The sequence below is a fragment of the Salvelinus fontinalis genome, chromosome 3, assembly GCF_029448725.1.
Source record: "Salvelinus fontinalis isolate EN_2023a chromosome 3, ASM2944872v1, whole genome shotgun sequence".
Lineage (NCBI taxonomy): Eukaryota > Metazoa > Chordata > Actinopteri > Salmoniformes > Salmonidae > Salvelinus > Salvelinus fontinalis.
The window spans coordinates 59,746,525-59,761,747 of record NC_074667.1 but is presented as its reverse complement, the minus strand read 5'-3'; the positions used below and the strand labels follow the sequence as shown (position 1 = coordinate 59,761,747).

Here is a 15,223-nt window from a genome sequence, read left to right as displayed (position 1 = left end):
ATTTGCAAATTGTGTCACACTTCCCTATAACACACAAAAAACAATAGCACCAGAAACCTGTTAGTTCAGTTGTGTTCTATTGAATCCATTGTTGTATAATAATTAGGAAGTGCCTTTCAACAGCTGCCATGTTTGTGATGTCACAAGGTTCTAATTCTGTTCTGTCTAAATGACATGTGTGTGTCTGCGTGGGGCAGAATAAAGTCTGCCTTAAATCCAATATTTGGTTGTATTTTTTTTTAACCAGTCAAATGATGTTTACAAGTCCAGATTGAAGTGACTAATGTAACCATACTACAGTACTGCGTTGGGGATTTCTGTGTTACCATAAAAAGAATCTTAATTGGCAGCTAGTTATACTGTACAACAATGTGCCAACTGCCAAGACCTAAACAGGTTATTTCAGTCAAGGCTAGTACATTGGATTGCAATCCAACGCCATTTCTTTCACTCAGTTACTCGGGTGATTGGCAACTATAATGATAAGTGTTGGGTGCATGTTTCATGTGCTCGAGAAATACCGAATTGTTCCTATACGCACAAAAAGCTTCTCTCAAATGTTGTGCACAAATGTGTTTATATCCCTATTAGTGAGCATTTCTCCATTGCCAAGATAATCCATCCACCTGACAGGTGTGGCATATCAAGAAGCTGATTCAACATTACACACCTTGTGCTGGGGATAATAAAAGGCCACAAAAAGGTGCAGTTGTCACAACACAATGCCAGATGTCTAAGGTTGAGGGAGCGTGCAATTAGCATGATGTAGTGGCACAACTCAGCAACAACAAAAAATGACCTTGAACACTGACAGTTATGGGTTCGACTTAACATTTTGCAAAATCCGGAAAATGACTTAACACAAACCATAAATGAACATTTAAAAAATATATTTATTTGTATTATAGGAGGCAAATCAGACCAGAACTACAAAAAGTAACAGTTGAATATTAAGTTGTGTACACTAGACTCATTGCATGGCAGTATGTATGTTTTAGCAGGTGTATCAAAGTCTTAAAAAACATGATATGTACTAATTTGGTCAATGTTTTAGAAATATTTACATCAAAGTATATGAAGCCCTATAAAATGACAGTTATTACACAGATACCATACCGTTCAGTGGGTTTATGGAGCTTCATTTATTGTCCCCACTCATTCCAAGTGCAAAACTTAAAGGGATGGTTCATTACTCCAATTAGAAAATGAAGTCAACAACTATCCCTTTTAACTCATCTCCAGTCAAATTACCAAACCTAAAATTTAAAGGGATTGTTCACCATCTCATTCAAAAGTTCCAATTCGTCAACTTCCCCTTTAAAGTCATGTGAGTGAACTATCCTTTAAGAATAGTCTACTGGTAATGATCAGACTTGCAGGGTGGCGAAGAGTTTCCGTGGCGATGTAGTGTTGTCAAGCAGTTTCCCTGTCATCACATGCGGTGGCGTCTCGTCCCTGTGGGGGGCGCTATTCTCCTTCACCACATCCATCAGGCCACCGTAACACTTCCTGCACCGCGCATGGTACATATCGGCTCCACCAATCACCTCCACCTGGGGGCGGGGCACAGACAAGAAACAGGAAGTGAGGTCATGTCCAAATACAGGCACAGTCCTAAAATCAACCTCCTAACCCTTACTCCTTAGGGCAGATGCGAAAGGATCGGATGGGTAATAAATGGTGAAATGGGACACAGTGATAATTGTGATTCCTGCAGGGACTTTTCATTCCTAACTGGTTGACTAATAAAACAGGGATGATAGAGAGATCAAGAGGGGATTTCAGAAAGGGAGAGAAGCAGGTAGACCAGGACAGTGAATGTCAAGAGAGATTGGTTGTGACGACAAAGAACCACCAGTCTCATTTCACTCCCAGAAGTTCAAGGGAATACAACCTTTGAGTCGGGAAGGCATGTGATGTTTCTACTGTATGATCCCTCCTCAGCTCTAATATAAATCATGCTCCCTCTCCCTCACCTCTTTCTCTGCCCCCAGTCTCTTGGTGTATGCTGCCTCCTTGTAACACTGCATACAGACAGCGTTCAGCTTCACAACGCTCTCAGCCAGGGGAACCAGGTTCAGAATGTTTCCAAAGGGCTGCAGACAGACAGGACAGAGAGTTCGGTCAGATAGTACATTTCTCTGGCTAGTGTACTGTCTGTACAGACACACAGACAGCATTCATACGCAGTTAATCATTCAAATTAAACTGACAAACTCTACATGTCAAATATTCTATTACCTGAGACAACTGTTACTGATGACGACACGATTACGATGCTAGACAACCAGGAGGCAGGCAGCAAACCTTGGATAACTCATCATCCATGCCTACCTTTCTCTGGAAGGTTCCATCCAGGGCCGCTACGATTATAGTCTTCCCCATGTTGGCCATCTCCTCACAGAACTCCACTGTGTCTGGGAACTGACAAACACACAAAAACAAGAAGAATGTGGCATGGATTCATAAGCATACGGGTATAACAGTTAGGACATGGTTGGTTATCATTGGTAATGTAGCATAGGTCAGTGATCTCCTCAGAGATGTTTCACCATTCTGTTGTAGCCCTGAACTAGATCACGTGATTCAACTAGTCATGGGCTTGATGGTTAGTTGACCAGTTGAATCAGGTGTGCTCGCTCTGGAATAGTTTAAATACGTGGAACGTCTGGGGGAGACGTTAGAAAAAAGGTGGGCCTAGGTCATAATAACACTAAGGAATATGGTGCTGATGACTCCATGTGCTTAACAGATGAATATCAATGGCAGGTTATTCAGCTGTAGAGGACATACAGGTAATGATCTAGTGAGGAACAAAGAGGATCACTCTGTTGGACACAGTGAGAGGGTAACAGACTAATGTACTATACTTACAAACTGTCCTTCGTCGATTCCGATGACGCAAGCCTGCAGAGCTAGAGAACGCACGTCACTCAGGCAGTTGGCTGGTACAGCTTCCATTGTGTTTCTGGTGTTTGTGTAGAAATAAATAAATAAATAAATACATACATACATACATATAAAGAGACCATCCTACTAAATACATTAGTGATGCTGCAATTCTGTACATTTTGCCATGGGGCGGAGAGAAATGTTGAAAGTTTTTAATATATCTGAGTGAGACTGACTAACAAAATCAATCGCCCCAGCTGGTAATTCGACCATGATAACAAGTTTAAATAGCTGGCCCCTAAACCAATTTAGCAATCTAAAAAATGTTAGCTGACATGGGCTATTTGACTGTCTGTCAGTGAGTGACGCAACAAGAGAAACTGCTTATGCACCGCCACATTTCAAAATGGCACCTTGTGTATTCTACTATTCAAACTCGCAAAAGCAGAGGGAAACAACTGTTGTCCTGGGTGGCAACAATGAGAATCAGGTGAATCAGGGTAATAATTAGTTCATGGGGGTGCGGTTAAATGTAATGTTATCTATACAAATCAGGAGATAATGTATTTGACATAAACCAGAGTGTTCTTACTTGTCATGCGTGGCCATGCCCTTCTCGGAGTAGCGTGTATCTTTGGCATATTTGACCACCAAACAGTTGTACTGAGCGATCTGGAAACGACGCACTCGCCTGATCAACTCAGTGCTGTTAATAAGAAAATAGATTTCAGTCAGTTATAGAAAAAAAATGTATCACAAACTAGTAATACAGCTATGAAGCGCTCTCTCAAACACTGCCGTGGAGTAGATGGTTATAGTTTATAGGATAAATGCAAAGTTAAAGATCCTATTCAATTACTAATATGTTCTAATTTGTAATACTATGTAAAGTACACAATACAGTAGCTTGTTACGAGCTAGTGCTTGAGATGCTGATTACAGTACACCGTGTACTAATGCACTGTTACATTTGGCGGGCTACAATTCTAACGAGCTGTTATTGTCGTGCCATCAAGTTACGGTGGTTCACTGACGGTGTTGGTACAAAATCTTAGCGGTTGTCGTTAACAAATAAACAGCTGATTATGAAGAATTAGCCAACTGAAACCTTTTGCCAGAGAACATTGGGCCAAAGATGACCTGCAAACAAATGAGAGACAATGAGTTTGATGTGTACGATCGACATAGACATATAAACGTACAGTCAGTGCATTGCATATGATTGAGTTATTTGTTTGGTTTTAAGAGGATTATAAAAAGGTTTAGGGTAACGCATTTGTCTCAAAATAATTTGTAAACGTACCTGGATCTGTCCTATTGCTTTCCGTGGGGAATTTGGCCGGATTCTTGGAACATTCAAACACTCCATTAAGTTAACCTTATGTTTCACAATATTCCTAATAATTATGAAAAATAACTCTGCACTCTTCGGAGAGGCTGAAAAGACTACGAATATCCCGCCGCGACGGTTTCTGTAAATGCTTGATCAGGGTCACTGAACGAACCAATCAGCTCACAATAATCACGTGACAAACGCGTCAGTAGGTCAAATGTTCGTTCTTCTGGCGGGAGACTTTGTTAATTATACTCATTACAAAGTTGTACTTTCATTTAGCTTGGACATAACTCATTTGTAATTGTACGGAGCTCCATAGTATTTAACATGTATCTAGACAATTCATGATAATACTCTGAAGGCACTACTGTAGTAGGCCTAGGCTAGCAAAGAGTGCGTTCTGTTTTACGGTGTTGCATGTATTGTCAGTTTAGTTAGTGAAACCCTTTTTACTCCACCCAACACAGGATGTCATGTTCTCCAGCACAAGGTACAGTACACCGTGTACTAATTCACTGTTACATTGGCCGGGCTGCAATTCTAACGAGCTGTTATTGTTGTGCCATCAAGTTACGGTGGTTCACTGACGGTGTTGGTACAAAATCTTAGCGGTTGTCGTTAACAAATAAACAGCTGTTTATGTAGAATTAGGCAACTGAAACCGTTTGCCTGAGAACATTGTGACACCCCGCAGACACTCGTCCCGCAGACCCGTTGGACCCACTGTCCTCGATGGTCGTTTTTTCTCCTGCTTATCTTTTGTCCAATTCCAAAGGTTCTCTGTGTTGTGCCTATCGGAGTCTATCTGCTGTTGTTACATTCAAGAGCAACAATGTCACGTTGGAAGGATATGAATAAGGATGTAAGTGATGTTAAGATGATGTACGTTTTGTGTCTGTTCATACAGTAGACATTGTACTGTAAATATGTACCCGGTGCAGCTGTAGCTCTGCGTTGTGTGTGATTGATTGAGACTAAAGACGTGGACCTCGGATATCAGGTTGTTTTAATAGTTCTCTCCTGCATCCAAAAGAAAATACACAACATTTGTAGAGCACAAATATGTGCGTGTCTCGTAAGTACGCGCTCTCCTATTCCCCAGGAGGCAGGCATGCTTAATAACAAATCAACATGCTATATTAACATATGAACCTGGTGTTATTCCATTTTTTGTATTCCATTTTTAAAATTGAACCTTTATATAACAAAGTATTTTAACAACTGTTCGAAATATATAATAATGTCTGCAAGTAGCCTAGTTCCTCTTTTTCATAACCTACTCTCTTCATTTCTAAACTTTGCCTATCCATTTGCCATTATTACTATAAAATAAAGCACCGTTTCTCATATCTAAATATCGATTATAAATACTTTAGTTCACTGTTGAAACAACAAAAGTACAAACAAAAACCTGTATGTTGACTTCTGCTATTAATCAAAAGTTCCGAATGTCTACCGACCGAGGGCGCTGTTGGACTGCGCCCTCTCTGTCTGCCTGATCTTTATGCGCTAATGTTCCGACTCCAAACGGCTTGTACGTATGGCCGCCCCGATTCACAACACACTACTGTGTGGTTGCTTTGACAGGAGCTAGAGAGGCAGTTTTCGCCCAGCCAGTGGTCGCCCAGAATGTCGGCAGACGACGTTATCAAATCCCACGTGACGGCGCTCAAAGAAGGTCTGTCGATGTTTGATTAACTAGCCGATAAAGTTGATTATTGACAATAGTGTGGGTTCAGGGAAGAGCAATAGCCAACTGATTGCTATAGGGATCTTTAGACTAGCCGTGACATATGGGTGGTGCCCGCAGTGCGAATAATGAAATGAATGATTGGAAAGTAACCAACTGTATTTCGTTGGTTTGACTTATATTGTTGTTGTGCCCCGTATGTTTAACACGTATTTCTGTATCCGTAAGTTACACTACAGTTTAGTCTAAATATATTTTTGCAAAGTAAACAAAGGGGTGTGTCTCTGTATATTTCTCCGTGTGCATGTTTTTGGTGCGTGTGCAGGTACGGAGCGTGCCCGTGGCCTGGCCCAGACCCTCCTCAACGTTCCCTATGGAGAAGGAGAGGGGGAGAAACTAGACGTCTATGTTCCCACCACCACTTCTCTAGGTGTGTGTGGTATAGCCTGTTTGTCAACAACACACCCTCCCTGATATTCTCTTCAACTAGAAGCTGATGATAGAATAACAGGATAATCAAGTGACACACATATAAACGCAACATGCAACAATTTCAAAGATTTTGCTGAGTTATAGTTAATATAACGAAATCAGTCAATTGAAATAAATTCATTAGGCCCTAATTTATGGATTTCACATGAATGGGCAGGGTCGCAGCCATGGGTGGCCCTGGAAATCAGAATGAGTTTTCCTCCACAATAGGGCTTTATTACAGACAGAAATACTCCTCAGGCATCACCACAGACAGCCCCCGGCATCACCACATATAGCCCTCAGGCATCTCCACAGACAGCCCTCCGGCATCTCCACAGACAGCCCTCCGGCATCACCACAGACAGCCCTCCGGCATCACCACAGACAGCCCTCCGGCATCACCACAGACAGCCCTCCGGCATCACCACAGACAGCCCTCCGGCATCACCACAGACAGCCCTCCGGCATCACCACAGACAGCCCTCCGGCATCACCACAGACAGCCCTCCGGCATCACCACAGACAGCCCCCAGGCATCTCCACAGACAGCCCCCAGGCATCTCCACAGACAGCCCCCAGGCATCTCCACAGACAGCCCCCAGGCATCTCCACAGACAGCCCCCAGGCATCTCCACAGACAGCCCCCAGGCATCTCCACAGACAGCCCCCAGGCATCTCCACAGACAGCCCCCAGGCATCTCCACAGACAGCCCCCAGGCATCTCCACAGACAGCCCCCAGGCATCTCCACAGACAGCCCCCAGGCATCTCCACAGACAGCCCCCAGGCATCTCCACAGACAGCCCTCAGGCATCTCCACAGACAGCCCTCAGGCATCTCCACAGACAGCCCTCAGGCATCTCCACAGACAGCCCTCAGGCATCTCCACAGACAGCCCTCAGGCATCTCCACAGACAGCCCTCAGGCATCTCCACAGACAGCCCTCAGGCATCACAACAGACAGCCCGTAGGCATCATCCCTCTGATCCCAGCTACTGAGACACACACCTTCATTCTTTATCTCGTGGTGAAATGAAATAACAGAAGGGTTTCACTGAAAACATGAAAACTGAATTATTTTCCGTCACTGATTATTTAAGACATTACATCAAAATAGTGTTAAAAGGAAGCATAAACCAAAACTCCAGATTCAATCTCCTGATCTAACACTAGTGTACTGCAGCTACAGTATGTTGTTGAGACCAAAGGGGGTATACTGTAGTAATGTACTGTAGTAATGTAGTGTAGTACTGTGGTGTTGTACTGTTGTGTAGTAATGTAGTGTTGTACTGTAGTGTTGTACTGTTGTGTAGTAATGTAGTGTTGTACTGTAGTGTTGTACTGTGGTGTTGTACTGTTGTGTAGTAATGTAGTGTAGTAATGTAGTGTTGTACTGTAGTGTAGTAATGTAGTGTTGTAATGTAGTGTAGTACTGTGGTGTTGTACTGTTGTGTAGTAATGTAGTGTTGTACTGTGGTGTAGTAATGTAGTGTTGTAATGTAGTGTAGTACTGTGGTGTTGTACTGTGGTGTTGTACTGTGGTGTAGTACTGTAGTGTAGTAATGTAGTGTAGTAATGTAGTGTTGTACTGTAGTGTAGTAATGTAGTGTAGTAATGTGGTGTTGTAGTGGAGTACTGTAGTGTAGTAATGTAGTGTTGTACTGTGGTGTTGTAGTGGAGTACTGTAGTGTAGTAATGTAGTGTTGTACTGTGGTGTTGTAGTGGAGTACTGTAGTGTAGTAATGTAGTGTTGTACTGTGGTGTTGTAGTGGAGTACTGTAGTGTAGTAATGTAGTGTTGTACTGTGGTGTAGTAATGTAGTGTTGTACTGTAGTGTAGTAATGTAGTGTTGTACTGTGGTGTAGTAATGTAGTGTTGTACTGTGGTGTTGTAATCTAGTGGAGTACTGTAGTGTAGTAATGTAGTGTTGTACTGTGGTGTTGTACTGTAGTGGGGTAATGTAGTGTAATAGTGTAGTACTATAGTGTACTGTGGTGTAATACAGTAGTTCAGTACTGTAGTTCTGTAGTGTAGTACTGTAGTGTACATTACTACTGTTGTGTAATAGTGCAGTACTGTAGTTCAGTAGTGTAGTACTGTAGTGTACATTACTACTGTTGTGTAGTACTGTAGTGCAGTATGGCAGCAGCACATTACTCACAGCTGTTACAGATTTCTAATGACTTAAAGGGAATACGGTATGCCCTTATCAAGGGGAAAACCCAGCTTTCACAACACATTACATGACACACAGGTGTGGAGGCAACATGGAACTGGAGAAACAAGGCATTTCCACAGTAGAAACTGCACACAGACACAGGCTGTGCCCTGGGTTAGACAGCTCATATGCATCTGGCCATGGATGTTCTAAGTGGGTGTTTGTGGGGGAGGGGGTGAAGGTGTGTGGAATGATGGAAAAAATGGCACAAATCGTCATTCTGTTACCAAACTTAGCATATGCACTGTTCTTCAAGTACATTAGTTTTTTTGGTCAATTTTCAGTGGAAATGGTTCAAAGTAGTTATTGTGTTGTATGGGGCTGTTTAACTTAGTTTTTTGTTTGACATACATTTTAAAGTAAAGAAATCTTGAGTGTCCGCATCATTCTGTTACTGTGGAATTGCCCATAACCAATGTTTTGTTTCTTCTTATAGATGTCCCACTGGTGATCTACCTCCATGGAGGCTACTGGCAGTTCCTTAGGTATCTATCTATCTCTATCTCCTCTCTCTTCTCTCTCTCTCTCTCTCTCTCTCTCTCCCTCTCTCTTTTTCAAAAGGAGGCGAGAGAGCGGACGCAGGAGTTGAGCAAATCCATTTGAGAAATGGCCTGTGTTTCTTCTTCCTAGTAAGGAGGAGTCCGGGTTTATGGCCGTCCCATTGGTCCATAAGGGCGTCGTGGTGGTCGCCGTGGGTTACGACATCGCTCCCAAAGGTACCGTTGGTGTGTCCCTGGTTTGTGATGTCATAGCAACATAGGAGACATGAATGCGTCCCAAATGTCTCCCTGTTTATCTATGGCGTACTACTTCTGTAGACTGCAGCTGGGGTCTTCAGAGCACAGCAGCCTGTTGGTCGAGAGCAGCTTCAGCCCTATGGGCCCTGGTCTAAAGTTGTGCACTCCATCTGTCCCTCGTTTGTTCCTATTTTTTCTTACTTTCCTCCTCTTCCCCCTGTTTCCCATCCAGGGAACATGGATGTGATGGTGTCTCAGGTGCGGAGGAGTGTGGTGTCCGTCATTCAACAGTATTCACACATTAGGTGCGCCCTCTTCATCAATCTCAATCTCAGATCTGTACTTACTAAAGGCAGTTTTAATGATATAGAAGCACGTTTTAAATCAACTTCCATTGCCCTCCAAGAGTGGCTGAATATAATCTTTACTATCTGAGTAAAGGAGATAGTAACAAATATGTCATGATTTGATGATATGAATGTCTAGGCTAGGGGTTGGTTTCTGACTGGCAATTCTCTCTGTCTCTCTCTCTGTGTATCTCTCTCTCTCTCTCTCTCTCTCTAGTGGTCTGTACCTGTGTGGCCACTCTGCGGGGGCCCACCTGGCTGCTATGATCCTCTCTACAGACTGGTCTCAGTACAGTGTGACCCCTCAGATCAAAGGTGAGAGGTTAGAGGTCAGGAGATAGCGGGTTGTCAGCAGAGACGTGAGCTCAGTAATCTTTCTCCATAATCACAGAAAGACCTGCTTTTTTATTTTGAATGATTGACAATCTTCTCTCCCTCCTATCTCCTTACCCATATATTGTCTCTCTCTCTCTCTCTCTTTCTCTCTCTCTCCCTCTCTCTCTCTCTTCTCTCTCAGGTGCGTTCCTGGTCAGTGGTATATATGACCTCCTGCCCATCCTGTCCACCTATGTCAACGAGCCTCTGAAGATGACAGAGTACGTACCACACACCCCCACACCCATCCACCCCTGAAGATGCACCACTGAATGCTCTACCTCAGGTATTCCCAAACTGGGGTACGCGCAATGCTGTTGGGGGTACACCAAATAAAAATGTAATTCACATAAAAATATATAAATAATTTAATATTTTTTTTCTCACATTTTCAAATTGTACAGTAATATTTTCCAAAGGGGCTATACATTTGGGAGAGTTTTTTTTCTCTCGCCTGAGTAGCCTTGTTTCACTGCCAAAAATAAAATTGAAACATCTAGTGTTCAGCAAAATAACAACACAATGTCAAATACAGGTAACCTAGTCAAATAATTAACATCCAATCACATTAACCGTTTCTCTCTCGCGGGAAACCTTCACTCATTTAGAAACGAAACATGACAATTTGAAAAATAAGCTTCAGGAGTTTTTTGAGCGAGAATAAAGATGACTTTCGAGTAGTAAGACATGTATAAAAGCAACAGATACCATTTATAAGAAGGGGCTAGAAGCGTCTTATATGGTGAGCTACCGATTGGCTAGGACAGGCAAGCCCCATACTATTGTGGAGGACTTAATTCTTCCTGCGCCGCGGATATGGCTGGGATAATGCTGGGGGAAAAGGCCAAAAAACTATACACGACGCATCAGTGACATGGCAGGAGATGTTTTGAAACAATTACTGCTTCGCATACAAGCCAGTGAATCATATGCGTTACAGCTGGATGAGTCAACAGGGCATGGCACATCTTCTGGTTTATGTCTGTTACGTTTATGGGGGGACAATTAAGGAAGACATCCTCTTCTGGAAACCAGGACAACATGTGAGGATATTTTTCAAGTACTGGACAGCTTTGTGACATCAAATGGACTTTGGTGGTCAAGATGTTGGTATCTGTACTGATGGCGTAAAAGCCATGACAGGGAGACATAGTGGAGTGGTAACACGCATGCATGCAGTTGCTCCCGACGCCACTTGGGTACACTGCAGCATCAACCGAGAGGCTCTTGCTGCCAAGGGAATGCCTGACAGCTTGAAATACGTTTTGGACACTACAGTGAAAATTGTTAACTTTGTTAAAGCAAGGCCCCTGAACTCTCATGTATTTTCTGTATTATGCAATGATATGGGCAGTGACCATGTAAAGCTTTTACAACATACAGAAGTGCGCTGGTTATCAAGGGGCAAAGTATTGACATGTTTTTTAAGAATTGAGAGACGAGCTTAAAGTTTTCTTTACTGACCATCATTTTCACTTGTCTGACCGCTTGCATGATTAAGAGTTTCTCACATGACTGGCCTATCTGGGTGATGTTTTTTCTCGCCTGAATGGTCTGAATCTAGGATTACAGCGACGCTCTGCAACTATATTCAATGTGTGGGACAAAATTGAGGCTATGATTAAGAAGTTGTAGCTGTTCTCTGTCTGCATTAACAAGGACAACACACAGGTCTTTCCATCAATGTATGATTTTTTTGTGTGCAATTGAACTGAAGCTTGGACAATGTCAAATGTGATATAGCGAAGCACCTGAGTGAGTTGGGTGCACAATTACGCAGGTACTTTCCCGAAACGGATGACACAAACAACAGGATTTGTTATCCCTTTCATGCCCTGCCTCCAGTCCACTTACCGATATCTGAACAAGAGAGCCTCATTGAAATTGCAACAAGCGGTTCTGTGAAAATTTAATTGAATCAGAATCCACTGCCAGATTTCTGGATAGGGCTGCGCGCAGAGTTTCTTGCCTTAGCAAATCACGCTGTTAAGACACTGATGCCTTATGCAACCACGTACCTATGTAAGAGTGGATTCTCCGCCCTCACTAGCATGAAAACTAAATACAGGCACAGACTGTGTGTGGTAAATGATATAAGACTGAGACTCTCCAATACAACCCATCATTGCAGAGGTATGTGCATCCTTTCAAGCACACCCTTCTCATTAACCTGTGGTGAGTTATTCACAATTTTTGATGAACAAATAAGGTTTTATATGTAAAATGTTTAAATAAAGAGCAAAATGATTGATTATAATTATTTGTGCCCTGGTCCTATAAGAGCTCTTTGTCACTTCCCACGAGCCGGGTTGTGACACTCAGACTCACTCTTATGTTTAATAAATGTATCGTATAGTGTGTGTGTGGAGGCTTACAATGATGGCAAAAAACAACATTTGAGAGTGCGCTGACCCTGGTGCTAGAGGGGGTACAGCTGGAGGTTGAATGTTTGAAGGGGTACGGTATTATAAAAAGTTTGGGAACCACTGCTCTACCTTATCTACTAATGGTCACCTAAGGTCAGTGAGTAATGGTGTTTATCAATGGCCGAATTATTTGTGTGTGTTTGGCATTGTGTATGTGAGAGAGTGAAGAAGGTTAAATGAATCCTATATTTAGAGAGAGAGATGTAGTCTGTGTGTTTGCTCTGTGGGTGTCCAGTAGCAGTCAGTGCCAGTCAGAGCCATCACCAGAAGCTCCCCTCTCTCTCTCGCTTCTTTTTTTCTCTCTTTCTCTCTGTCTCACTCTCTCTGTCTCTTCACAGAGAGGTGGCTCTGAGGAACAGTCCTAGTCAGCTGGTTCCGCAGCTCAAACTCTCCTCCTCCGACTGTGATATCGTGGTTGCCGTGGCGCAGAACGACTCGCCAGAGTTCCGGAAGCAGTCGGAGGACTACTACAAAGTCAGTACAGACTGAACACACACAAGTAGAACACAGAATCAGAGCTGATGAATAGAATGTGTCTGAGTTCCATGGATGGAAAAACAGACATTGTCTGGGACACATTAGAATATATCTAGATTGTTCTTGTTGCAAGATTTCAGAAAGTGACAAAACAATTCACCTTTATAACAGCTGAACCCTTATATTTTTGGAAGAGTTTTAGGGCCTAGAAAACTACTATCTTTCTGTCCCTTTTTTTTCTCCCTCTCTTCCCTTCCTCTCCTCCTTCCTCTCTCCCTCCTCTCCTCCTTCCCTCTTGCAGGCTCTGGAGTCAACAGAAGGACTGAAGGTAACATTGGAGGACGTTCCAAACACAGATCACTTTAACATCATCGAGCAGCTAGTCGACGGAGACTACCACCTCACTCAGGTAGGTACCCCCATCCCTTCCTCTCTCCCTCTTCCTCCTTATCTATCCCTTCCTTTTTCTTCTCCTTCTCTCGCTCGCCCCTCCCTACCTCCTCCCTCCCTATCTCTTTCCAAGTCACAGTCAACCTTTGAGGAAAATAAAAAGTGTATTAGCTAGACAGTGTTATTTCCTCCAGACCTTAGTGTGGGGGGCTTTTTGGGAGTCACTCTCCTTGAGCCAATGATCATTACTCATCATGAGTATCAGTCTGTCTCAGAGGTTAAGATGCACTTGACCTTTGTGACCTTTGTCTTTATGCGTCTACCTCCTCCTTGTACAGCTGCTGTTAAAGATGATGGGGAAGAGCTAAAGAGATACAGGGACACTGGCCAATCATTGAAGAGATACAGGAACACCAGACAATCATTGAAGAGATACAGGGACACTGGCCAATCATTCATTTACATATCAACCACAAACACCTCTGTTCTGATGGCTATTGGCTAAACAAGGTGGTTAGGTAACAGGTATTATGTTTTGTGTTACAGAACCTCCGGGGTGAAGATTCCCTTAGTTACAGTTCTTGGATCAGTTTTGATTCCTCTTCACTTGAACTATTAGTGGGAAAAAATGCAAAACTGACCCAAGATCAGCGTATAGGGGCAACTTTACCCTGCTCCGTTAGAGTGGCCTGAAGTGTTTTTTAAACCCAAAATCCCCTCCCCACGCTGTCTTACAGTAACAACCAGATGAAACTAAGTGTGCATCCCAAATGGCACCCTATTCCCAATATATAGCGCTCCGGTCAAAAGTAGTGCACTATACAGGGAACATGGTACCATTTAGGATGCACACTATCTCACCGTCTGACCCAGTACTATCTCACACTACACTATGGATTTGTCCCAAATGGCACCCTATTCCCTATATAGTGCAGTACTTTTGACTAGAGCCCTATGGGAACCTATGGGCCCTGGTTAAATGTAGTGCACTATAGAGGGAATAGGGTGCCCATTTAGGATGTAAGCTATACCTCTTCACTCTGTTACTGCTATAACAACTGGTTTGGGGTCAGCTCTTAGGAATCTTTTAAGGAAATGGTCAAACTGATCCTGGACCAGCCAAAGTTTGACAACATAATATGCGTCCCAAATTGTATCCTTATATAGTTCACTAGTTTTAACCAGGTCTATTTCACTAGGTAGGGTATAGGGTGCCATTTGGGACTGAAGCATAGCCTGCCAGGATAAAGTAGCAACACTTGTTTCCAGAGCGAGTGAGATAGCTAATCAGTTAACCAATCACTATGCACAAATGAATATTGTCTTCATTGCAATTTTGCCAATGCCAGTCGATTTCATTGCTTGTTTTAGTGGCACAGTGTAGTTGATAACGCGGCGACAGGGGCACTTTTTTGTTTCTTTGTATTGTTACATCACTTCCTGTGTTTGTTTCTAAACCTCTCTGAACCATAGAAATAGTCCACCCATTATGGCGTCGTTGACTTGAATAAAGAGGCCTGTTCTCTGAACCATATTGACTGGGAATCTTTCCCCACTACTTTATTCCCCTGTCATTAGAACCAGGGTTCTCTGAACCATATTGACTGGGAATCTTTCCCCACTATGTTGTTCACCTGTTATTATAACTTTATTCACCTGTCATTAGAACCAGGGTTCAAATTATACATTGGCTCTTGGGGGTGCATGAACGACGAGGGTGTTGAGTCTGGCCTAACCCCCCCCCCCCCTGTAATTCAAACCCTGGTTATTTTCTAAAGGACATGAACAGGGTCTGGACTTCTCGTGTTAAGATTAAGTACATGACATGAATTGAAATCAGTACGACGAAAGGTGAATGTTGG

The 15,223-nt window shown here is 43.0% G+C and overlaps 2 protein-coding genes across 3 annotated transcripts; one reads left to right on the top strand and one right to left on the bottom strand.

The window, feature by feature from the left end:
- Positions 1-873: 873 nt before the first annotated feature.
- On the bottom strand, positions 874-4,377 carry LOC129851238 (thymidine kinase, cytosolic-like). The gene is made up of 7 exons (XM_055917649.1): positions 4,196-4,377; positions 4,001-4,032; positions 3,485-3,598; positions 2,875-2,968; positions 2,335-2,424; positions 1,977-2,096; positions 874-1,553 (listed from the first exon to the last, which is right to left on the bottom strand). The coding sequence occupies exons 1-7, from the start codon at positions 4,259-4,261 to the stop codon at positions 1,368-1,370; spliced, it is 702 nt and encodes a 233-aa protein (XP_055773624.1). The 5' UTR covers positions 4,262-4,377; the 3' UTR covers positions 874-1,367.
- LOC129851237 (kynurenine formamidase) lies at positions 3,272-13,799 on the top strand. 2 transcript variants are annotated; one of them, XM_055917646.1, is made up of 11 exons: positions 3,272-3,382; positions 5,816-5,906; positions 6,244-6,348; positions 9,046-9,094; positions 9,240-9,325; positions 9,579-9,651; positions 9,911-10,008; positions 10,211-10,289; positions 12,833-12,968; positions 13,273-13,380; positions 13,700-13,799. In XM_055917646.1, the coding sequence occupies exons 1-11, from the start codon at positions 3,299-3,301 to the stop codon at positions 13,727-13,729; spliced, it is 939 nt and encodes a 312-aa protein (XP_055773621.1). In that variant the 5' UTR covers positions 3,272-3,298; the 3' UTR covers positions 13,730-13,799. The 2 variants fall into 2 exon arrangements, with proteins under 2 accessions (XP_055773621.1, XP_055773622.1); XM_055917647.1 differs by lacking the exon at positions 3,272-3,382 and adding an exon at positions 4,763-5,090.
- The last annotated feature ends 1,424 nt before the right edge of the window (positions 13,800-15,223 follow it).

What these genes read in the sequence shown, in the direction of transcription:
- LOC129851237 (XM_055917646.1), top strand. Translation starts at nt 3,299, where the DNA reads ATGGCACCTTGTGTATTCTACTATTCAAACTCGCAAAAGCAGAGGGAA. An exon ending in CGTGACGGCGCTCAAAGAAG is followed by an intron (nt 5,907 to 6,243) that starts GTCTGTCGATGT and finishes GTGCGTGTGCAG; the next exon opens with GTACGGAGCGTGCCCGTGGC. An exon ending in GAGCCTCTGAAGATGACAGA is followed by an intron (nt 10,290 to 12,832) that starts GTACGTACCACA and finishes GTCTCTTCACAG; the next exon opens with AGAGGTGGCTCTGAGGAACA.
- LOC129851238 (XM_055917649.1), bottom strand. Translation starts at nt 4,261, where the DNA reads ATGGAGTGTTTGAATGTTCCAAGAATCCGGCCAAATTCCCCACGGAAA. An exon ending in CCAATGTTCTCTGGCAAAAG is followed by an intron (nt 3,599 to 4,000) that starts GTTTCAGTTGGC and finishes TCTTATTAACAG; the next exon opens with CACTGAGTTGATCAGGCGAG. An exon ending in GGCATGGCCACGCATGACAA is followed by an intron (nt 2,969 to 3,484) that starts GTAAGAACACTC and finishes CACAAACACCAG; the next exon opens with AAACACAATGGAAGCTGTAC.